The sequence below is a fragment of the Anguilla rostrata genome, chromosome 16 (assembly GCF_018555375.3).
Source record: "Anguilla rostrata isolate EN2019 chromosome 16, ASM1855537v3, whole genome shotgun sequence".
In the NCBI taxonomy this organism is placed as follows: Eukaryota; Metazoa; Chordata; class Actinopteri; order Anguilliformes; family Anguillidae; genus Anguilla; species Anguilla rostrata.
In genome coordinates, this window is record NC_057948.1 from 25009784 (window position 1) to 25036230 (window position 26447).

The 26447-nt window shown below is 47.5% G+C and overlaps 1 protein-coding gene across 1 annotated transcript; it reads left to right on the plus strand.

The window, feature by feature from the left end:
* The first annotated feature begins 184 nt into the window (after window positions 1-184).
* Window positions 185-26380, plus strand: LOC135242727 (myotubularin-related protein 10-like). The gene is made up of 16 exons (XM_064313950.1): window positions 185-903; window positions 1391-1448; window positions 10604-10740; window positions 11761-11833; window positions 15097-15239; window positions 18792-18885; window positions 19255-19402; window positions 20433-20520; window positions 20727-20815; window positions 21364-21494; window positions 21911-21980; window positions 22272-22342; window positions 22748-22920; window positions 23181-23351; window positions 23453-23632; window positions 23941-26380. Exons 1-16 carry the CDS (start codon window positions 847-849, stop codon window positions 24541-24543), a joined length of 2286 nt encoding a protein of 761 aa, XP_064170020.1. The 5' UTR covers window positions 185-846; the 3' UTR covers window positions 24544-26380.
* Window positions 26381-26447: the final 67 nt, after the last annotated feature.

Consider the following 26447-nt stretch of genomic DNA (forward strand, 5'->3'; position numbering starts at 1 on the left):
GTACCAATAGCAACGTGTATGTGGGAATATGCACATTTAAAACAAAAATTAACTAAAAAAATATATAATTACAGAAATAATCGATAACCTCTAAAACTACTCATTCTGCTCGCAGTTTGATAAAGCAGGAGATATTTTCGAATTGTCTTCACTGCGATTCCGTAGTTGGGAGTTCCTCCCCGTAGACATGATATGGCCCTCCCCACATTTAAACATGGCCGCAGTGTCTACGATTCTAGTAGTATCGTAGGATATAATCGGGCTGAACTCTTCTAATCGGGAATGCAGTACTGAAGGATATGGTATCCGATGCTAGTCTTTCGCCGTGTTCTGGTCTCGGCTTTGAAGATGTATGACTCCAAACTAACGGAAGAGTTTTAAGGTTGCAGTGGAATAAGAGAGACTCGAAAACTTAATGCACAACATCACTGCACCAGTCTAACGTGAAAGGACGGTACCAGTCGAGCTTGCTGGCTGGCAGTAAGAACATCGTGAGTAAAGCTCAGTGTTGCAAACAGGATAAGTTAGCAGACGTTTCAGGCGTCTTTTAGTGGGTAAAGGTAACACACGACAGTGGTTAAAATCTTCAAACAATGGACCAAACTTTAAACTTTATTTCTACTGGCTAGCGTGGAGCTGACTGGCTCGCTAACGATTTAGTGCTTGAATTTTTTTTTTTTAATTCGGGACATTATTATTGTTGCTTGCTGGATTTAGCTAACGTAAATTAGCCTACCAGTAAGTTCACGTTACTTCGGCAACGTTGGGGAAGGCTAGTTCCAGTCTTCCTCTCATTTCAACTTTGACTAGCTAGTGAACGAACCTGCTAGCCACTCGCAGTGCAAGATGTTTTCTGTCAAACCTTTGAAGCCAACATTTAAGTCCTACCTTCCTCCTTTACAGGTAAGTGTTTGATCCCTATCGAACGTCATCATAATTTATGACGATTCAAAAATGCGTATCGTTAACTGTGAAGATCACACTTTGCTTAGTTAGATTGAACAAATTCCCGCTATCTAAACATTTAGAGGCAGTTTAGTTTGCTAACTACGTAATGTCATATGTTACGAGGAATATTTTGGGGAGACACCCTTTCCCCTCTCGGTTGTTTGCAAAATGGTAAATCAAACTGGTTTAACAGGGTTTGGTGTTTGGATAGCCCGATAGCAACACGTGTTTAATAAAGAACGCCCAAAAGTCTGGATAATTTTAAATTCGTCATTACAGATGTTTATTAGCTTAGCGGGTTTTTGTGGAGAATTGTTGCTCTGAATTGCTTTGCATTTTTGACTCATTAATATACATTGAGGTGCAAATGTTGTCATAATCTCAATATGCCGTTTTCCAGCTATATTGATATTGCGTGCATCTGATTCTATTTTGAAAATAGACCGATTTGAAGAAGACTCCTCAGCCCGCAAAGAAATTAGAAGCAAAGTTACTTCCAGGTAGGTCTCACTGCTGACGTCTTGTTAAAAGGTACTGCATTTTAAAGCGGGATTGTATTTGTCTATTGCAGGCAATAAGCCATTATATTCTCCATTGTATAAAAGTTAAACGTATTGCCACACTTGTGTTCATAACACTTGCATTGGGTAACTTTGTTTACTAAACCTGTTAAGTAATATGACCTTGTTCTATGAGGGAAATATTTCTGAAGGAAAGCCATTACTGCACCCCAGTCTTGGTTCAGAGAATTGCAGTTCATTATAGAGCATGGTGTCTGCTAATGTTTTTCAGTGGAAATTATTCATTTTAACTGTGAGATGATAGAAAAGGGGGTGGGGTGAGGGTAATGGTTGTGATGGTTATGTAAGCAAGACACAGTGGTTTGCAGTATTTACTGCTCTACTTGTAGTCATTGTCCATTAGTTTTCTCAACAAATTCTGTCATATTAACTCTCAATCTTGCTTAGAGGCACAGATCCTCTGTCTTTGAAGGCTTCTGAGTTCCTGTCAGTCGCCATGGTTATCCAGTACTGGGCCCCCTTTTCATTACCATTGGGTTAACAATGCCTTGGTGCAAGAAAGACTTTGTTCCAGAGGTGATCTCTTCTTTCTATGAAAGGAGAAAAATGCAAATGTATCACGGGAGAGGGGGGAATATGCTGTTTCAGGAGCATGACACAAGAAGTGCACAACTATGTTGTATTTGTAGTTGTCAACTGTACCTAGTTGAGAGGCATGTGGTTTTATGCGCAGTTGTACTGCTTTAATTATTTGGAGTATGTGGTTGATTTTCACTGTGTAGTGTATGAGGATCTTTATCCTTTGTGACCTGTTGACAGAGCAGAATGATTTTCATTTGCTTCCCGTCTGATTATGTGAATAAAATGCTCCTGCCTTTGGCCAGATCAGTCTAATTTCCTCCCTGATTTATTTTTATTTCCCCCTGTCTTAACTCTGAGATTAAACTCAAACTTTATCAGGATATTGAGAACATGCACGTCTCAACAAACATTGTGCGTCTTTTTCAGGGTTGTTTGACTCACTGTTTGGAGCTTAGTTACTACTTTTCTTGGCTTTTCCTGTATCGATTGTGTCAAGATTAGATACGTTCGCTATAATTAAAAAGCAGACAAGCAGTACCTACATTTGAGAGAACAGAAAAAATTGTACCTGAGAATATCAGTTGTTGCTTTGTATCTGTGTGAAGATTACATTTAGGTGCTACCAAAAGAATATATGCCCTGTAGCTGTCTATTGTAGATATTTTTGATTGCATTGCGTATTACCAGCGGTTGGTATAGCCTAATTGAATAATCATTTTCATACTGAAATCAATGAACACTTGTGTTTTGTTTTCTTAGAGGACAGAATACTGCTGCTAGTGTTAGCACCTGGCGTTGTATCAATATTACACGTTTATTTCTCTTGGATATTGCATCCTTTCATTAAGAAGAGCTGCACACAGTTCAGTATAGGGTGTGGGTGCCCATAAGGTTCACAGCATCTGGGACTTTGTGATGAGTTTGTATCTGTGACCGTGGAGGCCTTCACAGACATGTTTCATGCATGGAAAGTCTACCAGTCGAGAGCATCATGAATCTGGGGGCTGCAGTGTGTAAATGGCCAATTGGGCTGCTGGGTGGCTCATTTGTGTAAGGCAAAACGCTGTGTTGTATGGATGTCCCACCATCTCGGATCGACTCTGGACTGTGCCTGTCCTGACTGTGGCCGGTAGCCCCATAGGGCAGTGCGTAATTGGCTGTTGCATCACTCAGGGTACTGGAGGTGTCAGTTGGTTAGATGTCTGCACTTCATCGCTCTGTAGTGACCCCCATTCCGACTCAACTCACTGTGAGCTTGCCTGTGGGCTGTGGTGTGAAAAGAATCAAGAGGAGAACTGTGGTTGTCTGGGAAGTGGATCTACCCAGCCCCAAATTGGGTGCAAATTAAATTTTATTTTAAAGTTTTTGGTGCAAGAATATTGAATAAATATTCTTTGACTAATTACTGTTGGATTGTCCTGCTGATTGCTTGCTTCATGTTAAAATGAAATGCAAATAAATTAAGTTCAGTACCTATATTGTGCACATTGCTAATACCATAAATTTGCATGAGTTTAATCATCATGTGGTGAACTCCCACATAACTAACCGTAAATGGGCCCAGAGGGGAGGTGGATACGTGAAATGTTCTATAAATTAAAATAAGCAGGCGCCAACTGATGCGATTTCAAAATGTAAATATGCAAATATGAATTTAGTAACTTTTTTTCTTGTTTTCAATGTGATGAATGCAGAACTTAGCCTATGTGGTGGGAGAGGTCCAGTAGTCCTAGTTTGCCCCAGGAGCAGAACATTTAAATGAGGGCTTCCGATAATTTTTTAGGACGCCTATGTAAGAGTGTAATGCACATGCTACAAAATATGAAGTGAAATGTATCTGAAAATACGCCTCTACCCTTTGTTATTGCCTCCTTTTGCGCTAAATAATGTGAGATTATGTAGGATGTTTTTTAAAAAAAAAATTAAAAAAAATTTTTTTTCTCTAAGCCTCTGCAGACTTGCCGTTTGTACACCTCTAAGTATGAAGGTACTGCAACATTTCCTCCTTTTGTCGTCGGGTGTGAATAAATGCTCTTGATCAGCTTAAAAACGGCATTTTCTTCCTGGCTCCTTGTCAGATCTTTAAAACGGTGAAACTGAACAACCGTCTGGACTGCTACATCCACAAACTGCCATCTTATTTTTAAAAAAAGAAAAGAAAAGAAATGAGTGTGCAACTGTCTGAGTGTACACCAACTCACCAGGTTACTGAAGTGTTCTCCTCAGCTTTTGTTGATTAAGCAACAGTTGGGTGTGAAGTGAGGCTGCATGTGTTGGTGAGCTTTCAAAGCCTAGCAAGGGAGTTTTCTGTCTTGTTAAACTGGTTTCCTGTAGCTACAGGATGCCAGAAATCATGAACCAAATCAAGATCTAGCCTAACTCCAGACGAACCTAGAAGGCAGAAGTACTGGAAACGGTGGAAATGTCAACTGTAACAGTGTGTTCCCGTCACAGTCACAGTTCCGTCAAGTGTTTGTTTTCACACTAAAGATTTAGGGTATTACAAGGAGAAGCAACATATAAAATTGTGCAAAAAATACGGGTTGTTCCAGAGGCTGGCATAGATGCTGCTCAGTTGTTTTTGTTTTTCAGTGCATGTGTACCTCAGTGTTTTATTTGGATAAATATTGGGGGTCCTCGCCAGTTGCTGATCTTCAAATGAGCGCTCACTTCCCACCAAATGTGGGTGAAAGGCACTTGTGATGGGTAATTCATTTAGCCTTACCAGCCACTGTAGCAGGTGGTCCATTTTGCATTTTAAGTTGAACCCTTGTGTTTAGTGCATTGCTGCTTCCATTTAGTTCTTTATAAACCAATTACACTAATGTAGTAGCAGTAGTAGAAGAACTTTATTAATCTAAAAAAGGGAAATTGCTTTATCTCAGACACCATAACTGCCAACATAAAAACACCGTATGACTCAGGCGAGACAAAACATGTAAATGCAGGATTTTCAACCATTTCTGATACTCGGACCCCCACTCAGGCTCAAAGACATCACGGGCATGTGATGGTGGCTCGGTGGGGTGGGGTGGGGTGGCTGGATATTGGACAACCTGCAGGCCCATAATTGAAAACTTGGGCACCGATGTAAACTTGGCATAATATGTTGTTTGCTGGAAAAAATTCTGTGGCTCTTGAGTTCTGATCGATGTCTGCATTTCTGAATTGTTTAGTTGCACTGGCTGGTTTTCAAAAATTATTATTCTAAGCCTAGCATTCAGTTAATTAGCTCTACAGACTGGAACAGATTGCTTATCTTCTATAACCCTATTGTACTATTGCTCATGTGCTTATTGTTCAGGAAGCTGCTCCATAAACCTTGGGTAAGTTGCACTCCATTACGCAATGGAATGGAAAAGGGTTTCAGGTTTTTCAACAGCTCTGCGAAGTGGGCACACTGTCGCTTTCTAAACAATTCCTTAAGAATGACCTTGGGAGGTTGACAAACAACCTTGGGGTGTGGACAAGTGCTGAGTTCACTGCTTGTACGGTGGGATCTTCGGAACATTTTGCAGTTCTGTCTTTTCTGCCCTTGTAATTCACCAAGGCGAGATAAGCCTTCCCTGTTTCCAAAATAGAAGCTGCTCACATAGTTCCGCTTTTGTTTACCGGTGAAACAGAAACTGCCCCCTTCAGATGGCACTCCTCTGCACCGCCGTGATGGTGACCCGTAAACAAGGCTACTTTTAGAGCAGAGTGCTAGGTTGCAGGGTTGATCGTCCTTGTGGTGCTTTACAGACTGCTAAATTGTTGACTGGGGAGCAATGCCCTGTCATTACACGCCTGGGCGGCGGGCGACTGCCAGAGCGTTGGTTTGTTTGTGTCAGTGTCATTTACAAAGTCCTGCAGAGAGAAGTGAGAGCGCGCTGTGTGTGTGTGTTTGCGTGTGTGCTGGGGGGAGACGGGCGCTAAAGTGTGCGTCACTGGGGGGGTTATTCGGCAGTATGATTTCCTGAAGTGTTGCTCTGGTGAGCAGGTGCCTGTGCTGGCCAAGGCTCGGGTGTGGGTAAAAGGTGTTGAGGTGTTTATACTAAGCTTTAAGGGAGGCATTTCTTAAGCCATTTTAGCCAGGTTGGCTTCAGTCATTGGTTTAGTTGCTGGCCATGCATTTGTTTGCTTTATGCATACGCACCTTTGCCTTCAAAATCCTAAAATAATGGCCAGTGTTCTGTGAGTTTTGGAGGTCTTAACATAATATCTGTCTCGTCTTTTTTATAACAGAGTCCAGCCCCTTGCAGGTCCTTGTATTTCATTGTCTTTTATTTCCACATTAAAAAAACAAGCATGTTTTTACCTCCTGGAGGAAGTTTCTACTTACCGCCATTTCCCAGCTCTGCTTCCCTGCCCCACCCTCGAGCATGCCATCGTTAAGCCAGACCTTTTCCGAGAGCTTTCGGGGGTCAGAGTTCAAAGGTTGCACAATGGTCGGTACGGGATGGGGAGGTGGGTGAGGGGAGAATGCGGAATCTATTCAGTTCTCTTATCTTCATGCTTCAGTAAGGCACTGCCTGCCTGTAAGTAGAGGTTGTGTTCTTCTGCAACATCTCTGGCACCTGTTCTTCTGAGGGCAGATTCAACCACTGAGCCAAGAGCTGTGCAGTCTCTGTGCTGCCAGAGTTTACACAGAGCTCGCATTCTCCTCTCTGGGTTCTCTCAGTGTGTCTGAAAGGGTCTTTATCCACAGCTGTGTGGCATTTAGCTTGCCATTATGGCGTCTCGACTCCTATTTCACACCAATTCTACAGACTGCAGAAGCTGTCCTGTTTGTGTCGTTGTGTTCCTGTGCTGGTGATTGGGTGAACTGCCTGACTGCTGACGTAATGCTGGTGCTCTTATAGGGGAGAGGCAGGGACATACCTAATTTGGAGTAGGCTCACTTAAAGAAGGGCTGCTACGTAGTAACCTAAAGCTTCAGACATAAGTTTATTTTCTATCTTGGCAGCCAGGATTTTTTCATCTGTTTATTGGCTGATAAACTTTGACTCTGTACTAATAGTAAAAGAATTATGATAAACGCCATCCAGATGCTAGCTCTGTGCCATACTGGTAAACTGAGCAATCACATGTGCAAACAGTGTGCAAGGTGTTTAGACAGGTTGCCTCTATATGCAACAAAAAAAAAACCACAATATGCAGCATCACATTTTGGCCAGGAGGATGTGGAACAATCGTGGTTCTGTCCTGTCCAGGGTTTTTACACCATCTTATACATGCATAGCCCCTCTGTGTGCCAGCGCTGTCAGAGGAAGCGTGGACAGCACGCAAGCGGTGTTTTATTTAGGGGTGGGGCTTCACTTCATTTAAATTGAAGCCACACTGCTGGTCCTGTCCCCAGTTGCGGTCGCTCGGTTACCAAAACGGGCGTTCCCCCCCCGCCCCTTCTCGCTCCGCCCTCCTCTCGATCCTCCTGGATGGGAAGCCCCTCTGCAGAAGGCCTGGCTCTGGCTCCGCCTCCCACCCCTGAGATGTTTGTTGCGTAGTGTTACGGCAGGAAGAAACCCTACCGCACTGTGGCGTAAACGGCCCAGTAATACATTTATTATACATCATATTATGCATCTCTCACATTTATGTGCTGCAGCTCCTCACACAGCAGACAGGAGCGCTACACGGGTGCACTGGGGACAGAACCCACGCAGAAAGGTGCTCTTTGGAAGAGGACACCCTGGTACAGGGAAAGAACCGGAGGGCTCTCTCTAATGCGTGCTACTGTTCCTTAGTTTGAATGGTGCACTCAAAAAGAGCAGTGTTAAACTGCACCAGCCTCTGTACCGGAGGCTTGCGAAGGGCAGAGATGCCTGTTCAAGATGCGCGGGTTTTGTCAATGGGTGGCATAGTGAAACTGTATAGCGCTTTGTGTGTTTGTTAGTTCCCTTGCTCACTCCCTTTTAGGCGATTTGTTTTTGTTCGTTGTCCTGAATTGCCCTTCATGGTGCCTGGAGACTCTTCTTGCGGATTAAAGTAACATTTGGAAGCAGACAAAAAATTTATTTCTTTGATATCCTCTCAGCTTAAATTGTTAGCCATTTGGCAGTTTACCAACATTGTTTTAAAAATAAAAAAAATAGGTCTGCTTCTTTTCCCACACTCAGATGACCCATGCATGTGAATCTCATTGGGAGGGCACATTCTGTTCCTCTTGTTTTCCCTCTTAGTTTTGTTTTTGCGCTGCAGACATGGAGTGAAGCGAAGTGAAGTAAAGCAGTATTTTCCCCTGAAAGCATGAACGTGTGACAACACAGTGTTTAATAGTGAAACGTCCACAGCTGGGTAAGGTGGCTGTGTGGCATGTGATATTGCAGACCCATTCACACTGGGAGTGAAGCAGTCTGTGATATTGCAGACCCATTCACACTGGGAGTGAAGCAGTCTGTGATATTACAGACCCGTTCACACTGGGAGTGAAGCAGGCTGTGATATTGCAGACCCGTTCACACTGGAGCCTGGGTCATGAAGCGCCTGCTTTGCGCTGGTGTCTGTTGGAGGTTCGTGGGTGTGTCGAGCATCTCTGACAGAAAGGGCAGGTTGATTCAGCGCACTCTGCTCTCTGGCCTTTCAGGTAAATGGCAGTGTGCTGTTGGGCCTGACGTGGACTCTGCACCCAGGTTAAAGAGGGGTCCGCTGATTTGGGACTAATGAGCTTCATATGTGGAGGGGCCAGGAAGGGAAACGCTTTCCCCCTCAGGGCTGCCCAGCTGTAGTGCAGTCCCCGTCGCGTCAGGCTGTTTGCTGTGGCTCTGTGCGTGGGCGTACGGCTTTGTCTGCAGCAGCTTAAATTTGGTACACTGTCGTCCCACGCTCTGAGGAACCGGCTGTGACGTCGAGGACTAATGCAGATTGTTTCTGCTGAAAAACCACTCGGCTGAATTGTGCTGGTTCTTATTTGTGGAACTCCTTAATTGGGGCCCCGTTCCGCGCTCGCAAGGCCGCAGTTGAGCGCAGGGCTGTTTTAAGTTTACAGGCAGGGTTGACACACACAGCCTGTGGCACTTCCTGACGGCCTTTTAAAGGGGGGACACATGAGACCTCTGCTGAGGGCCGGCCCCACCCTTCACTTCAGACAGTCCAGCTGAACTGCTGTAGGGAACCCCCCCGGTCACTCACTGTACGTTTCTTCCTGTTTACACAAGAGGAAAATTAATGAATCGGATGAAATGTCAGCCTCCTTAGCCTCCTTAAGTTCAGTGCTTCCCTGCCTTTGAAGTGTGTGCTCTTTACATTTCTGTGCAAAAAATGGATCAAATGGCCACATAACAGTTTTTGTTAGGACTGAGGCTGTTAAAGAAGGATGGAATGGAATCCCTGAGTTGAGATTTCGTAGCTGAGCTTGGTCTTCCGGTTCAGGTCTCCTCCCTGTCGGTCTCGGGCATGTAATGTTCCTGTGTGAAGCCACTGTTTTCCCAAGAAGAGCTGCCACTATCCCTGGTCTTAAGCAGCAGGTCTCTGGGTTTCTCTGGACAGCGAGAGACAGGACACAGAGACCTGTGATCGGTGCTGAGGGAAGCTGAGCAGAAATAATGGTGAGTCATGCTGCTCTAGCTAAGACCTCTGAAGCTCTTGGCAGCCAAGCTGGAATGGTCATTCAAAAAAATGTAAAAAGTGCCGTTTGTAAGGGGGAGGAAAGAATCCCATAAATGGCGTGAAATCCATGGTTTGCAGTCTATAAGGAATGGCCTTTGGCTTTCGGCTAGGAAAGGGGAAAGGGAAGCCTATTAAACCCTCTGTAGGTGTGCTAACAGGGGGGCATGATGTGAGCTTGAGGTGCTTTCTCAAGCCCCAGTTCAGTAAGGCAGTTTTTACCTTCACTAATCACTACACTGTCCTTTAAAGAAAAAATTGTAGGAATTCAGGAATTGATTTTCCTGTGGGGAGAAACAGGTTTCGTTGAGCTGATGGGAACCTGACGGAACAGCCTTGCAGATGGTAATCAGAACGCTGGAATGAATTGGTAAAGGAGTCACTCCATCTGTGTTTTGGTTTTTAATTCTTTTAATATTGCCCTCCAGCCTTCAGCTCCCCCATGACTCTTTTCCTGCTCATGTCATTGGCTTCGTTGTTGTGGGTGGTGTCACTGTTTTTTGAGCTTCAGGGAAAGGTGGTCACACAACCTTCCTTCTCACTTCACTTTAGCAAAGTCTTTTAAATAACCGGTCTGTTTTGGGAAACGCTATAAGGTGACTTGGCTTGTTTCTGGTCTCTGAAATGTACCCTGCAGTGTTAGATAGGATGACGCAGCACAACTTGTTTCCAGTGTGCAAATTGCTGGCAGACACTCCATTATCCTGGGCTATTTGCAGCGCTCACGGTTTAACTTCCATGGCCGTAAACATTCAGTTCACACGGCTTCTCTAACGGCATGTTTCTTTGGCCATTTGCAGTACGGAACCTTGCTCAAGAGAAACTAATCTGCAGTGCCTCACCTGAGATTCACACCCGGAGCCCACATGTCTGGGCCCATTCCAAGTGTTCTAACTCTTACGCCACACATCCAGTCTTCTGTTATGTTCATGAAGCTTGTGTACATCCAGATGCCCTGTTTGTCATTGCAGGAGAGATCGTGGTGAACGAGGTGAACTTCGTCCGGAAGTGCATCGGTGCGGACAGCAGCAAGGACGATCTGTGGGGCAAGCTCGTCTGCACCAACTTCAAGATCTCCTTCATTACCCATGATGCATTGCCCCTGCAGGTACACGCTGATTCCCGGAGCTTTGGGTTTTACTCGGATCATTTTACATTCACCACTTTGTGTTCTCATATTATTGAAATGTTTTTACCTCATTTACATCTACAAATACTACTTTTTACTGTTCTGTTGCCATTTTAGATATGGCCCTTTGCCACATTTTAGACATTTTAGGCCTAATATTTCACTCATTTCAGTTCTCTCACTGTTTTGCTTAAATTTGGTAAAGTTTTGTGTCCTGACTCTAGACTGTCTTGGGCTTAAGACAGCAGCAGCTTGTTTTTGGACTTGTTTGTAGAACGGGGAGAATGATGAGAGGTATTCTGCCCATCCCTTATTACTCTGCGATCCTGTTGTAAACATTGGCAGATACTTCATAGAGCTGTTCTCCCTGCGTCTCATCTGGTCTGCGAAAGAACCAGTTTTTCCAGCAGACTCATTCTGGCCGGGTTACGTGCGCGTGGCCTGTCTGCATGCGAGGAATCGTGCGTGTGCGTGTGCGCGTGCGTGAGCCCTGTGATCGCTGTGTGTCAGGTTCTGCCTTAGTCAGCAGGTGATGGCTCTGCGGCTGGAAAAGCTGAACCTGCTCCCCCCGCTCGCTCCGCTTTTCCACACGGAGCTCAAAACAGCGATTCGCAGATGTTTCCACAGCCACTTGTCTTCACCCAGCGTGCGGTTCACACGGGTGCTTTGTGTCTGCACGTTACAGGTCTCCAGCTTTCGTTTTAGTGTGGGCGGGGGAACCGTTTACCCCAGCCAAACAGGAGAAGGATGAAGGGTTTTACGATGCGTGCGGGCTGTTTATTCAGATCGGTACTGTAATTGATTTTTTAAGTGTTTTATTACCGTAAATGCGGCGGGCACACCCAGAGCTGCTTTCTTCCCCATCAGGAATAGAGGCTGGTTTGAAAATAAGCCAAATGCGTGGCGGAAGAAGAGCGTGCGGTAATTGGTTTGCAACGCACTCTGCCCCGCCCCTTCTCCCGCTTCACGACGGAGCTCACTGTGTTGCTTCCTCCTCAGAAGTTCCAGTACAGGACCCGGCTGCTGGGAGAGCACGACGTTCCCCTGGCCTGCGTGGAGCAGGTGGTCACAGGTGAGAGAGGCGGGCGGGTGGAACGCCTGGGCGGGCTGCTGTGTGGCGTAGCGTAGCGTAAGATAGCGTAGAATGGGCCCCAGCGTACATCCTGTCCTGTACCAGTACATTAAAAACTAACTGGGGTGACAGGGATGTTGTAACTCATCAGAGAGAATTAGCTTTTTTCCTAAATGTGTGTTGCGTTGGTTTATGACAGAACGATTTGGCTCTCGTTGTTCATTCAGGTGAGCACAAGCCCTGTAAGACTGTTTAATGTATTTGCAGCCCTTCCCTGTTAAATAAAGAACTGCGTTTGACAGCTGTCCTTCAGGAGGGTTTTACTTCATGCCGTTAATGTGCAGTGTTTTTACACAAGGCCGTGTTACTGTACACCGAGGTCTGAGTGCTGTGTGTGTGTGTGTGTGTGTGTGAGTGGACACACAGCCCTGAGGCCTCAGAGAGATGTGTGTATATGTGTGAATGGACACACAGCCCTGAGTCCTCAGAGAGATGTGTGTATATGTGTGAATGGACACACAGCCCTGAGGCCTCAGAGAGATGTGTGTATATGTGTGAATGGACACACAGCCCTGAGGCCTCAGAGAGATGTGTGTGTGAATGGACACACAGCCCTGAGGCCTCAGAGAGATGTGTGTATATGTGTGAATGGACACACAGCCCTGAGGCCTCAGAGAGATGTGTGTATATGTGTGAATGGACACGCAGCCCTGAGGCCTCAGAGAGATGTGTGTATATGTGTGAATGGACACACAGCCCTGAGGCCTCAGAGAGATGTGTGTATATGTGTGAATGGACACACAGCCCTGAGGCCTCAGAGAGATGTGTGTGTGAATGGACACACAGCCCTGAGGCCTCAGAGAGATGTGTGAATGGACACACAGCCCTGAGGCCTCAGAGAGATGTGTGTATATGTGTGAATGGACACACAGCCCTGAGGCCTCAGAGAGATGTGTGTATATGTGTGAATGGACACACAGCCCTGAGGCCTCAGAGAGATGTGTGTATATGTGTGAATGGACACACAGCCCTGAGGCCTCAGAGAGATGTGTGTATATGTGTGAATGGACACACAGCACTAACACTAAGCTGCAGCATAAATCTGTCTGCTGCTCAGTTCCTGTGATACTGACCTTCCTTTAGTGCAGATATACTACAGCATGGGCTCCTGACAAGCCAGAGGCCTTTGCCTTTTTTTTCTTTCTTATTTTCATAGTGCACACAATATATTTATCCTGTCAGAAGCATCACTCCCTCCCACCAATCTGACCCCCATAAACTCAGTATTGGATCCTGTCAGTGTTCAGTCTCCTCACAGGAAGGCTTTGTTCTTGGCTGTTTAAATCACGGCTTTATGATTTTCCCACCCCTGCCAGATCCCTCCGTGTCCAGTGCTTGTTTTCCCACCATGCCTTAATGCCTTTCTACGCCCGCTCCCCCCTCTCCACCAATCCCACTGCGTGCGTCTGTATATCCCAGCGGTGCTAGAAGGCCCTCAGCTCATGTGATTATACCTGTCAAGCGTGAGATCAAACAGACTCTCACCTGTGATGTGGGAGCCAGGTCAGGATGAGTTCTTATTAGATCACAGCTGCTGTTCTTCACATGGCCCCAAGCTATGGCCCTGTTGGGCGTGCTCAGAGAGAAGAGGGCGTTTCTTTCTGTAGCTGCTAGGTGGTGCTTTTAAATGGCGTGGCAGGTCAGAAAGTAGGGAGATTCCTATATTTAGATGAAGATGAAGTGTTTGGTTTTGGATTAGATTTCATGCTGGATCTGCACGGGGAGAACGTAGCCCCAGATTTGGCCGTACAGCACAAGGCCTTGCGGTCTCCTCTTCCTGTGCTTCCTGGGTTCTGTGCAGTGGAAGTGTGATCCAGAGGCATGCCTGCGTGTCGCCGAGACCAGCGTAACCATGCGTCCCACACACAACCGTCAGTTTTCTCTACACGTTTAAAAATAACTTTCCCTTCATAGTCTGCAGTCTTCACCATCTCCTCTCGCCATACGACTTCATCTGGTCACCATCACCCCCCAGTTTGGTGAGGTTTCTGTGCTGTGGCCGGGGGGGGTTTGTTTTCCAGCAGGCCTGGAATCTGCTCAGTGTCCCCGCCCTGTTTGCCACACATACCTGCCCAAACGGTGATTAAGCTGTGTGATTCTGGTGTGGAAGTACAATGCAACACTGGTAGCTCATAAATAAATTGTTACAGTGCTGGTGAACACACTGAATGCTAGTGCAGTCTGCTGCAGTTTCTCTCCATAGCTTCATGTCTTGTGGGATAAAGATTAAGTCCTATTTGAATTTTACTGCCAGGCTGATGAAAATCGAGAAAAATGTAATCAGCCAGACGGCTGTGTTTCAGGAATTTACAGTTCCCGAAATGCGGAGGGGGTTCCTTTGGGTGGGCGTCGACAGCCATTGAGCAGAAGCGAGAAGAGCCATGGAATTGCGAAACTGTCTCTCACGAGTGTGACGGGGGGAAAAACCAGATGCAGTTAATCTACGGGTTTACTAAAGTGCACTGGAGCCACCCCCTCCCGACGACTTTCATTTCCCTGCAGTTAATGTGTTGTAGCTGCATGTCTGAAACTACTTATTTTCAGCCCATTTTCTCAGCAACATTAACTGGGGTAACTCACAGAATGTTCTCTCTGTTCTCAGAACTGCCTGAAAATGAAGAATTTCACATTTCTCCATTCTCTATGGTGTTTGTTCAATACGCATCTTTATTTTACATACACACTAAAGTGATACAGAGGCGGCGTCTGGCCTGGTTTTCAGACCTGCCCATCGATTTGGGGGAAAACAGCGCAGAAACCAGCTGCTCTGCACTGCTTATCCTAGTCTCATTACTGTAAGGACATTGCCACAGTTAAACTCTAGTGATGCATTGGTGGAGGAAAGATTTGGGGGGGGGGGGATCTTTATTTAGTTGATTAAAGATATTGCATGTTAAAAGTGTGGAGGGGATGCATACAGCTCTCACCTTCAGCCAACAGTCTAACACTAGTCTAAAAATACTCTGTTTCCTGCCACAGTGCATTTAACCCTTTCAGCAGTAAGGTCACAAATGCGTGTTCTTGACTGAATGTTGATGTTACAAAAACTACTGGTAGTTGAAAGCAGTGGAGGTCTAGAACGCTGAAAACATTCCAGAAAACCTACTCCGCAAAAGGGTTACCAGTACAGGTGCAGGTGATGGCGGTGACCTTATCAAAGAGCTAATACAGTGGCCTTCCCTCTCTGTGTCTCCCCCCCCCAGTGAACGACGCTAAAGGGAAGCAGAAGGTGTTGGGCTCCAACCAGAAGCTGAAGTTCAACCCCACCGAGCTCATTGTCTACTGCAAGGACTTCCGCATCATCAGGTTCCGCTTCGACGAGGCCGGGCCCGAAAGCGCCAAAAAGGTGCGTGAGGGGAACACAGGGGCGCTCTGCTGGAGCCTGCGTGGAACAGCGTGATCTCTGACACAGAGGAAGGCCCTTTTTAAATCCCAGACTCCAGCCAGCTTTATATGAAAGTGGATTAAATCAAAGAGGATTCCCACTCAACACTGAGACTCCACATGCAGTATGTTGGACTTGTGGTGTTTTTGCAGTCATTGCCAAGGACAGATTGGATTTGATTTTAATCTAGGTCTGTATTGTTTTAGAGTGCGTGGCCTTTAGAGGAAATGGATTCCATTAGTACAAGCCGGCCATATTGAAGTGCTGGAATTCAAGGTTAATAATTCCTTGAGTTCCTCTCTTACTTGATTACTCATTACTGTGTCTTCCCTGGTGCTAGTCATACATTAATCTGCAAATGTCACCGTCACATGCTTTACTGCTGTTAGTCGAGCGCAAGCTCCAAAGTGCTAATCTTATTTATTCATGCATCAGGTGTATTGAGTGAAAACGTGGTGGAGTAAAGCTCACGCCAGCACCCTATTGAGTGTACCAGTGGCCTTTGGCTCTTCTCCTCTCTCCCCCTCTCCTATCCCTTCTTTCATCTCCTTTCCTCTCTTCTCATCCCTTAGCTCCCCTCTTCTTTCTCTCTTCCTTTCCTCTTGCCGAGAATCCGTCACATGACGGGAGATTAGAGTTCATCTGCTGGCCGACGGCTCTTTGATCCTCCTTTCCCATCTGGCGGGCGGCGTGCCTAAAATAGGGCGGGAATTATTCCGCCGTCTGAGGGAGAAACCGGGAGGGAGGGGCAGCCGTTTACCTGAGCCTCACCGCCATTTCCCGCTGCCCTTACACACTGAGTATAATCAGGCCTAACGTGTTGAATAAAATAATTGCAGGTTAAAGTGGATTAGGCCCATTAAGGCATGCAGTTGGCACTGTGTTTGCCTAGCAGTAAAATCCGCTGAACCAGGGATTTCCCAGTCCTGGACAAGGACCGTTTCCCAGTCCTTGTCTTGGAGCCCCTTGTTTGTTTTGCCTTTTGTTCCGACTGAGCTCTTTAAGTTTGTTTGTCTGGCAAGTTACACGGATGAGCCTGCGGATGCCAAATTGAGATCAGCGCTCTGCGAGCGGCTCGTCAGGCCTCATCGGAATAGAGCTCAGTCAGGCAAAAGCAGTATGACATGCGGGGTTACTGTGGGGTAAGGGTTTGGGAAAAGGCTGCTGTGAGGTATGTGAGTGGTGTGTCTGTTCTGGGATTGCGCTCTCATTCCGGGCATGTTTAGTTTAGTACAGGATTAAAGGGGGGAAGGCATTACTCAGCCTCTGCTCAGGGCTTTGGCTGTTTGTAGGGAAAACTGCAAGTGATGATGACTCATAGAGCGCACAGCCGCCGTCACTGCAGCCAACAACTGTGGTTGCTAAGGGAGACGGCGGAGGGTTTTTAAAATGGACATTCCACATTTTGATCATGACTCATTTTTGTTCTGGCAGGGGGTTCGATGTCCAGGGTTACGTTACTTTACGGTTAAAGTATTAAGACCAAAGGAATGTAGTGAAACCACTGAGGGGGTGCGGCCTGTTCCTGATTTTCAGGCATGACTGTTTTCTGAGTTGGAAAGGAATTTGCACCGATTCGAAAAAATGCAAATTAAAAAATGAAAAGTGTCTGCTCATTTACCCAGTGGGTCTGGAATGGGCAGCGTGGTCTGAAGCCTTTGGAGCTGCTCAGCTCATACTGAGGTAAATGTGAAACTGAGTGTAGCTGTGGTGAAGGTTCGGGCTTCAGAAACACAGGAGAAGGAAAAAGCATATTCTGATTAACATGCAGGTTTTAGTACTTCCTGACCCTTCAGCAAACACAAAGAGGCGTCTGCCTCTGGTTCCGTTGCTAACGTTTCCAGCAGCCCGGCTTCCTGCTGCGTAATACCAGCGGCTCAGCCTCCAGACCTCTGCTGCAGGAGCGCTGTCGGTGTGTGGCTCTGTGCTGACGCGTGTGTGTGCCTTTAGCTGAGGTGCCCACGCAGCGTCCGTAGTGCGAATGAGCTGTACGTGTCACAGACCTGATAGAGGAACGGACCCCGCCCCCGACAGCTACTCCGCAGCACAGACCTGAGCTCTAATCTCACCTACATACTGCTTTTTTTACGCCCACCCCCCAGAGCAGAGGGGCGTGTGTGCGCCAGCTCTCCGGGCTGCAGTCTAAGTAATGATCATTGCACTGTTATATAATGGAGGTGGGACAGGGATGTGTTTGGGGAGGGAGTGTGACTGCAGTGGGCTGTTTCCAGGCTGGTTAGTGAGCTGTGGAGAATGGGTGTAGCTGCTGGAAGCACTGCGCTCTTTCTCTCTCTCCCTCCCTCCCTGTCCCTCCCTCTCAGACGCTACACGGTGTAATTATGGAGCAGCTCCAAGGCTCCAGTGTTTCTGTTTTTCTCTTTGTGACGGCTGGTGTGAAGCAGGTCTGTAATGGCTCGTTACGCAGGGGGGAGACTGTGGAGCCAGGAGCAGCTGTGGTGTGGGCAGAGGATGTGCAGGGCTCTGTCTGGCTCTTCCTCTTCTCGATGGACAGCGGTGTGGAGCCGCCTAACGCGGGCAGTCTCAGCTCCTCACGGCAGGCGCAGGCTGTCTGTCCCTGGAGTGATGTGGCTTTCAGCAGAGACTAAACTGTCTTGGGGCTGTGTGTGTGTGCGTGCGTGCGTGTGTGTGTGTATATATATCACACGCCAGGGTGAAAGTCAGGATGTCTTAAATGTCATGGTCTTATTTTAGTGCCTGATGACTCCAAATGTTTGGAAAAAGACCAGCCCACGTTTTAGGAGTGAATTGACAAAAATATTTTGTGTTCATTTTCAATGACTGCATTGTTGAAAACAACGAACCATGCATGTGTTTCCATGCGTTTGATTTCAGATGTGAGCGTCTGGGGCCAAATGCAGTGATAAACATCCATTTCCAATGGGTGCTCGCCGTTATTTTTGGTGGTCAAATTGAGGTTTGACGGTTGAGGACCAGTTCACTTTCGTCTGCCTTCGGACGGGATTTCTGCACGCAGAGCTGTAAAAAACAGCCGTGTGATTTAGTGCCCCAGCTGTTCCTCAGATCACCACTGTGTAAATTCTGCTCCCTAAACGTGGGATTTTGTAGGAAAGGCAGTGAGCTCCTATCGTAGGCCCAGCTTGAGTTGTTATTGAGTGTTTCCACTGTGGGCCAAAAACCTTGTGCCAAGAAAAACTTGGCTGGTCCAGAGGAACAAGTAGACGGGCTCAGAAACAGGTGAGCGGGGAAACACAGAGGTCCTTACAGACGGCGCGCCAGGCCGGAGCAGATTCCCCACCAATGGAGCGCGTCTCCTGGCTGTGGAAGTGCAGAGGAACCGCTCCCTCCGTCATGATTACGCTCCATTCTGCAGCAGCTGTGCGAATACCTCACGGGCACCTTGCTCCTGCACGCTGAGGCAGCTCTGGGCTGCTCTAGTGTAGAGGGGGATTTCTGTGGTTGGGCCGCTCTAGTGTAGAGGGGGATTTCTGTGGTTGGATGCGCTATTTGATAAATGCGCTCTGTGTTTTAAAGGTTTGCCTCGCCATTGCCCACTACTGTCAGCCGGCCGATCCGCAGCTGCTGTTCGGGTTCGAGTACATCGGGAAGCGATATTATGGCTCTTCAGGTATTCTTCCCTGTTCATTTTAAGTGACGGCATTTGACACACCCTGTACCAGATCACCTGCCAACCGAACTGTTTGTACTGTCAATAGTCTGTCATTAGCAAGTCTGGGCGTGTGCAGTGCCTGCTGGAAATTCAAGGAATTCTACATGGAAAACAGTAACAGTGTGATGCCTGAATCTTTACACTCTCTCTGTAGACCATAGACCTGTTTCCCCCCCCCCCCCACAAAACATGGAATATGTTTATACATTTGTCAGACAAAAGTATTCCAGCTGACTATATCAGATGCTACTAAACAGCAAATGAAGTTTTATACCTTGAATGTAGAGAAGTGAAGATATAAGATGGGTCCCTGGTCTGTGCCCGTAGGTGACCGGGTCAATGGTGTGGACCGTGGAGGGGGCCTGCAAACCCCCTTGTTTGACCGTCCCTCTGAATGGGACCGGGAGATTAAGAGGACGGGGGCGTCAGAGTGGAGGGTGTGCTCCATCAATGAGGGCTATGCCGTCTCTCAAAGGTAGGGGGCGCTACATGAGTCGGGCTAAGGGGTTTTGGGTGAGGGAACTTTCCAATTGTTCCCTTGTTTTGATTCATTTATGAACCTGCATCCATCACAACCATCAGTTCTGGATTATGATCGCAGCTTAATTCAATTCAATTTTATTTGTATAGCGCTTTTTACAGAGGACTGTCACAAAGACACTTTACAGAGTAGCAAGGCAAGAGACAGAGTAAAAAGAGCAAACACTAGGCCTGAAGCCCCAAATTGCAAGTACATAAGGTAAACAAACTCCTAGTCGGGAGAAAACCCTTAAATGGCAGTGAGAAAAAACTCCCCAATGGGAAGAAATCTCGAGAGGAACCCAGCTATAGAGGGGGAGCCCATCCTCCACAGGCCAGCCTGGTGTAAAGTAGCAGAGATGCATTATCCTCGTATGGTCCTGACTGCTGGACTGTACATAATAGGCTTCTGTGGAAGCATGCACAAGCACTCACTGCTTACAGCAGTGCAGCTGCCACTGAAGTCACACCTGCAGTGCGGTAAATAGTTGCTGAATTTGGCCTTCTGATCTCTACTGCAGCGTTTTACAGCATCTGTTGCACTGAAAGACTCGGCAGTAATAAGCATGTGAGACCGCACCATGGGGAAGTCCCATTAGGTAGCACGTCTGAGGGAGGCTAATCAGGTCTGAGGTGGGGGACTTGAAGCCACAAGCCTTTGTAATTTTTAGATCATGACAACACCTTTTGTGTAGCAATTTCTTAAATTCTCATTCCGTTATGGTCAAAACAGTCTTTTTTTATCAGGTTAGTGTCTCTGTGGACCCATCCAGTGGTCTCACACAGAACAGCATTTTCTGCACAGCGTGTTCAGTTGTCTTACTGAACCCACTGACCACAAACCCTGTTGATTGACTTATGTAAAGAGATAAGTCACACAGAGACAAGATCAAAGGAGCGTAAAGCCAGACTCCCATATGAAAATGAGCTTATGATGGTTCTGTTCTGTGTGAAAATGAGCTGATGATGGTTCTGCTCCTCCACAGTCTCCCAGAGTACTTTGTGGTGCCCGCGTCCCTGGCTGATCAGGACCTGAAGCAGTACTCCAGCTTCTTCACGGGCCATCGAGTTCCCGTGAGTGTTCAGTCCCTGTTCCATCACTTCTCCATTAACACGGATGGAATAAAAAAAATTGTTCAGTCAACGCTGAAAACCTAAAGTGCCTTTTGTGTTTGTTGTCCGCACACCCACATACGAGGCTACAGTTTAAATAGAAATGCTGTCTGTGAGGTGGCGCTCAGACCGCTAACGCAGGTCCGGTTTCCTGTTTTCCCTTGCAGCTGTGGTGCTGGAACCACCCCAACGGCAGCGCCCTGGTCCGAATGGCCAGCATCAGGGACCCGGCCCAGCAGAGGAAGCTGGACCAGAGGTGAGGTTCTGAGCTCGAGATGATTCCCTGGGTTTTGCATGAAACCTTGGTGTTCAGGTCCCTTCATGTTTATTCATGCTCCGCTTTGCTTCATGAGTCTCTGTATACCTCCGTTCTGTCATCCTTCCATCATTTAATGCTGTCACTTCACGAGTCACTGTGGACCTCTTACATAATTTAATGCTGTCACTTCATGAGTCACTGTATACATCTGTTCTGTCATCCTTCCATCATTTAATACTGTTATTTCATGAGTCACTGCAGACCTCTTACATCATTTAGTGTTGTCACTTCATGAGTCAAGCCTGTGCTTGCCAGTGCACCCAGCCCTCTCCCCTCAGTCGTTTGTTTTGAATCTAAGTGGGAAATGTGCGATTAGTTTGTGGAAGGCGATTTGTTGCTTTGGCTCGGTGAGCAGGCGGCGCTGTCTGAAGCCGTTCCATGATAAGCAAGAACAAAACGGTTGGAGGAAGCGGACACAGAAGGGCGAGGACAGATGCAGGGAAGCGTGCGCTGTGCTGATGAATTAACCCTCTCCCTCCTGGTAGGATCTGTAACGGCATCACGAAAAGCCACCCCAAGCGCAGCGAAGCTCTGAAGGCCGACCTGGACAAGTCCCTCCCCAACATTCAGGACATCCAGGCTGCCTTCGTCAGACTGCGGCAAGTCTGTGTGATAGGTGAGCCTGCGTGTCCTTCAATGCCTGTCATATTACTGCTGAGTTGAGAGTAGCGAATTGATCTCGGCCGATTTCAAGAAAACTGGTTCTGGTATCTTGTTCTCGCATAAATGACACGTCCCTTAAGGTGTGGGAGTGGATGACATCATCGCTTCCACTTTCCCATCGGCTTGCAGTAAATAAGAGTTTCAGCACCTCCACCCCCTCTGTAATTAACTTGGCATAGCCATTATTCATCTTCATTAGGCGTCCAGTAATACAGATCGCTTCTCAGCATATATTACTCACTACTATGGAGTGTGATTTGAGGGTTGGCATTCACTGCTAAATCTTCCTGAGTATTTACTGTTTAGCGATTGTTTTGCTGAGCCACACATGTGGAATCGGGCCCTGACCGTGTGCTTGTCTGACCGCAGAGCCCTTTGAAGAGTCGGAGGAGAAGTGGCTGTCGTCCGTGGAGAGCTCGCGGTGGCTGGAGTATGTCAGGTACGAGCTCACATTTACACAGGCCAGCCGTGGTGGTGACGCACACACACCTGTGCTGGGCTAGAGCGTTCAGGTCTGCATTCTGAACCGTAGCTCTGAGCGGTTGCTCTCTGTGGCAGTTCCTCTTACAGTCTGCTGTGCACTCTTAGCTGTGGGTGTCCGCGCTCAGTCGGTAGAGACACAGTAGGTACGTCAGGGTCTCTGGTTCTCTGAGGATGATGGGTACTGTTAAGTGCAGGAGCGTGACTTGTGTTGTGATTGAATGCAGTCTCTTTCTGTGCTGGTCTCCAGGGCCTTCCTGAAGAACTCTGCAGAGGTGGTCTTCACATTGGAGGGAAAATGTGCATCCGTCATTCTGCAAGGTGATACCCGGACACTAATTTTTACAGTCAAACATTGCACAACTCAACCTGTTTACCTCATAACTTAAGTCTTTTCATGGTTGTAATACCATGAAATACCAAGTTGTTTGTTAGGTTAGTATTACACTTGGTGATCATAAATGGCTTTCTGTGGCTTCTTGGTGATGCTTTATTTTTGTAAAACTAATGTTCCAGTTTAGTTATGTGGCTCTGGATGAGCGTGTCTGCCAAGCGATTGTAATGCAATGTAACACATTGTCAGATCTTGCTTGTTGTTACTTGTTATTGCTGCTCATTTTACTTGGCTCTATCCTGCTTGGTTATATCTTGGCTCAGTTCAGTGATGTGGTTTGAGGAGTGCGTGTGGCGCTCAGTGCTGACCCCCCCCCCCCCCCCCCTGTGCAGAGGAGGAGGACCGGGACCTGAGCTGTGTGGTCTCCTCGCTGGTGCAGCTGATGCTGGACCCTCACTTCCGCAGCCTGAGCGGCTTCCAGAGCCTGGTGCAGAAGGAGTGGGTGATGGCCGGCCATCGCTTCATGGACAGGTGTAACCACCTGAAGAAGAACGACAGAGAGGAGGTCAGGGCTGCTGATTGGGTGCACCTGTGCCGGCTCCTGTAATACTCAGTGCCTCGGTAGAGAGCGTCAGGACTGCCTCTACATTTACGTCTGTCATAAAGCCACAGTTTCCACATCCTCTGTCAGTTTGAGAGGCATACAGTGTTCAGTAGAGTCACTGTATGACAGTAATGAAGCCCGTGTGTTGTATTGTGACTGTTTTAGTAATGCCAGGCTGATGCTCTAAACCTCACAGTGGCCTTCTCTGCTCGCTTCCTCAGTGTCCTCTCTTCCTGCTGTTCCTGGACTGCGTGTGGCAGCTGATGAACCAGTACCCAGCAGCCTTTGAGTTCACGGAGACCTACCTGACTGTGCTGATGGACAGCATGTGGATCCCCGTCTTCAGCACCTTCCTCTTCAACGGCCCCCAGCAGCACGTGGAACACACCAGGGTGAGGCCCCACCTACCTCTGTGACATCACTGTGACATCACTGTTAACCCCAATTAGAGGCCTGTAAATGGGCAGTGCCTGACCGAGTCTCTCCTCTGCAGGAGTTTGCCCAGAATAAGAACATCCCGCTTGGAGAGGATAAGGCGCTGCGTTTCCCCCCGGTGTGGGACTGGTCCCAGCAGTTCAGCCTGAAGGACCAGGCCCTGTTCAACAGTCCTATGTACGTGGGAAAGGGCGCCACCTGTGTGCAGAACGGGGCAGTGAAGACATTCAGGCGCAAGGTAGGCTTCCCGCTAAGCGCCTGTGCTTTGTGATTCTCTAAACTGCTAGAAGAGGCTATATAACTGCAACTCATTATCACCATTATAGTACAGAATACCAATGAGTAACTCAAGTCCTGAAAGGCTGCAGGGTCTGCTGATTGTTCCACCCCTTCAATAAGGTTTAGTAAATTAAGTGTGTAATTGAAAGGTGACTAAAACCTAGGACCGTCTGGTATTGCACATCCCTGATCATTGATGACACTGGACTGTGGTTGTGCCTGAAGTGAGGCGCTCCCCCTGACATTTCCCTCTCGCCCCGCCGACAGAAGAACTACAGCTCCACGCTGCGGGGAGTGCCCTCCCTCCTGCGGAACGGCATGCTGGGAGATCTGGACTCGCTCCCCCGGCGGAGCTCCCTGGTGCTGCGGCTGCGGCCGGACCTGTCCCAGCAGCGGGAGGCGGAGAGCCCGTCGGAGCGCTTCCTGCGGGACTGGTTCTCCCGGCCGGCGGACCTGCAGGGCCTGCTCCTGCCCCAGCTGCTGCCCTCCCACCTCCGGCTGTGGCGCCTCTACTTCCTGCGCTGGGTCCCCGAGGCCCAGATCCCGCGCGGCGGGCCCATCACCGCCTTCCACAAACTGTCCCTGCTGGCGGACGAGATCGAGACCCTGCAGACCCGGCTCCGCCAGTACAAGGGCGGCACGCCCGCCTCCACGCCCGGCACCCCCCAGCCCGAGCAGCGCAGGATGTACTTCAAGGCCCTCTCCCCCCAGGACTCCCCCTCGGCCCCCGAGTACCTGAGCTCCTCCTTCCCCTTCTCCCCCGTGGGCAACCTGTGCCGCCGCAGCATCCTGGGGACCCCGCTCACTAAATTCCTGAGCGGCGCTAAGATCTGGCTGTCCACTGAGACCCTGGCCAATGAGAGCGTCTGAAACCCCGCACGCCCCGCCCACACGTCTATCAAATCCCCAAATTTAGCAGCTGGGACCTACAGGTGGGATGGGGAGCAGGACACAGATCTTGACAGACTTGTTTAGGATTGTCTTTCCTGCACAAGATCAATCCTGCATTGCTCAAATAGCATTTATAGTGCAGTTGTGCTGTGGTTGCCGTGGTTGCATTTTTTGGTGGCAAATTTTGATTTAAGGACTTAAAAATATTTGGGGGGGAAATCAATCAAAGTTGATATTTTTGAAATTAAATGAGGAAATGTATAGAATTTATTCTGTGGTAGCTGGCATTTTCTAATCTGTTTACTTTAACATAGAATATTTTTATGTTTCCTTCTAATACCTTCTGGTAAGGTAGTGTGTGTTGTGTTGAAATTAACAGCCATTTTGAGCATCTTTCGCTAAAGGGTAAGGCTGGGGCAGGTAGTTGTAATCCTGTATATATTCCTCCATTACATGCCATGTCCTGAGGAAAAACCACAGCAAATCCATGCTATTTCCAGATTTACTTTTGAAGAAATGCGGTTGTTGGGTTGGGTTGGGTTGGGTTACCGCTAAGGCAGTGAGTTGCCTGGGGCTGGACTTATTCATTAGTTGCACTCCTGTACAGAAATGGGTAATGGGTAATAAACGCGTACTATACTTGATGCATTTTACGGACCTTGAGGCAGGCTGGCTATCTGCCTGAATTTTAAGGCCCACCCGCTTCCTCTGATTTGGACGGCGGAGGGGGCGGAGCAGATGCTGCTAGGACACGCCGGGGAGGCCAGCGGGCTGGCTGGTCCCGGCGGTCGGGCGCTCAGTCCAGTGGGGTCAGTGATTGAGCCCTTCCTTTTGGGTCTTGCAGCCATGGTCTGGGCAAAGCTGGTTCCATTAGTAGCTGGAGGCACATAGGAGTATGATGTGCTGGAGTAGGGAGTATAATGTGCTGGATTGGGCCACTGTCTGTATCCAGTCACAGGCTGGGTATGTCTTCTAAAACATTCTTCCCTTGCTTAATCCACACCAAACATTAAAATGCCCCTATTAATCAGCCAAATCTTTATAAAGACTTTAGTTTTCTAACAGAACAGGGTTTTTTTTTTTCTTCTTTCCCAGTCTGTTCTGATAAATGTTGTACTTTGTTTAAAAGTAGGTACTTTTTTCAGTGATATCAGGATAGAATTATTTGATTTAGTTTACCACTAACTCTTAATCATAATGCACTCTGCTGTTATTGTTTGAAATTTGTGCCATTCATTTCGGCAGTTTGATATTAGTCGACAGAAGTAGTATTTATTTATTCAGTTGCGTAATACAGGTCAACTTGGGAAATCGTGAAATCCACTGTGCCTTTAAAAGGGGAATTTGGGCTTGAGCTTACACTGTATTCAAACAACTTTTTGTTCTTCTTTCAAATGTGCTTTTAAGAGCGTGCTACATTTTCACATCACTTTGTGGACTGTGTTTGAAGTCACACTGAAACCAAAGCTTGCCACCACCAGAAGCCATCTTGGAGCTGCCGCTTCACCAGTTCCCCTTTAACGCAGAAATGGCCTGATGACCATTGTGTTGTGTGTGGTCTGTGTCTGAATGGTGGTGATCTGTGCCTGAGTTTCGGGACTCCAGGGTGTTCCGTGATGAAACGCAGTTTCGCTGCGTACCTCGGTGGTGAAGAGACTCACTGTGGCCTGCTGGGTAATAACTGTCTGCACTGTAAGTGCAGTGGCACTGCCAGTAGCTTGCAGGCCACAGAAGAGCCAAGCTACGAGTCCAAATGCATACATTACCAATAACTAATACTGCAGATTTAGTGCAAATAAAGAAGCTTTAACAATTATTTGTGGACTTTTTGCATTTTTCTAACGTGGAATATGGGTGTATTGTTAAAATATGGTACTGTTATG

Bases quoted from the DNA above. Each gene is read 5' to 3' on its own strand.
- LOC135242727 (XM_064313950.1), top strand. From the start codon at position 847: ATGTTTTCTGTCAAACCTTTGAAGCCAACATTTAAGTCCTACCTTCCT. The intron at 1,449-10,603 runs GTAGGTCTCACT...TTGTCATTGCAG, and splicing joins AGAAGCAAAGTTACTTCCAG to GAGAGATCGTGGTGAACGAG. The intron at 21,981-22,271 runs GTACGAGCTCAC...GCTGGTCTCCAG, and splicing joins CGGTGGCTGGAGTATGTCAG to GGCCTTCCTGAAGAACTCTG.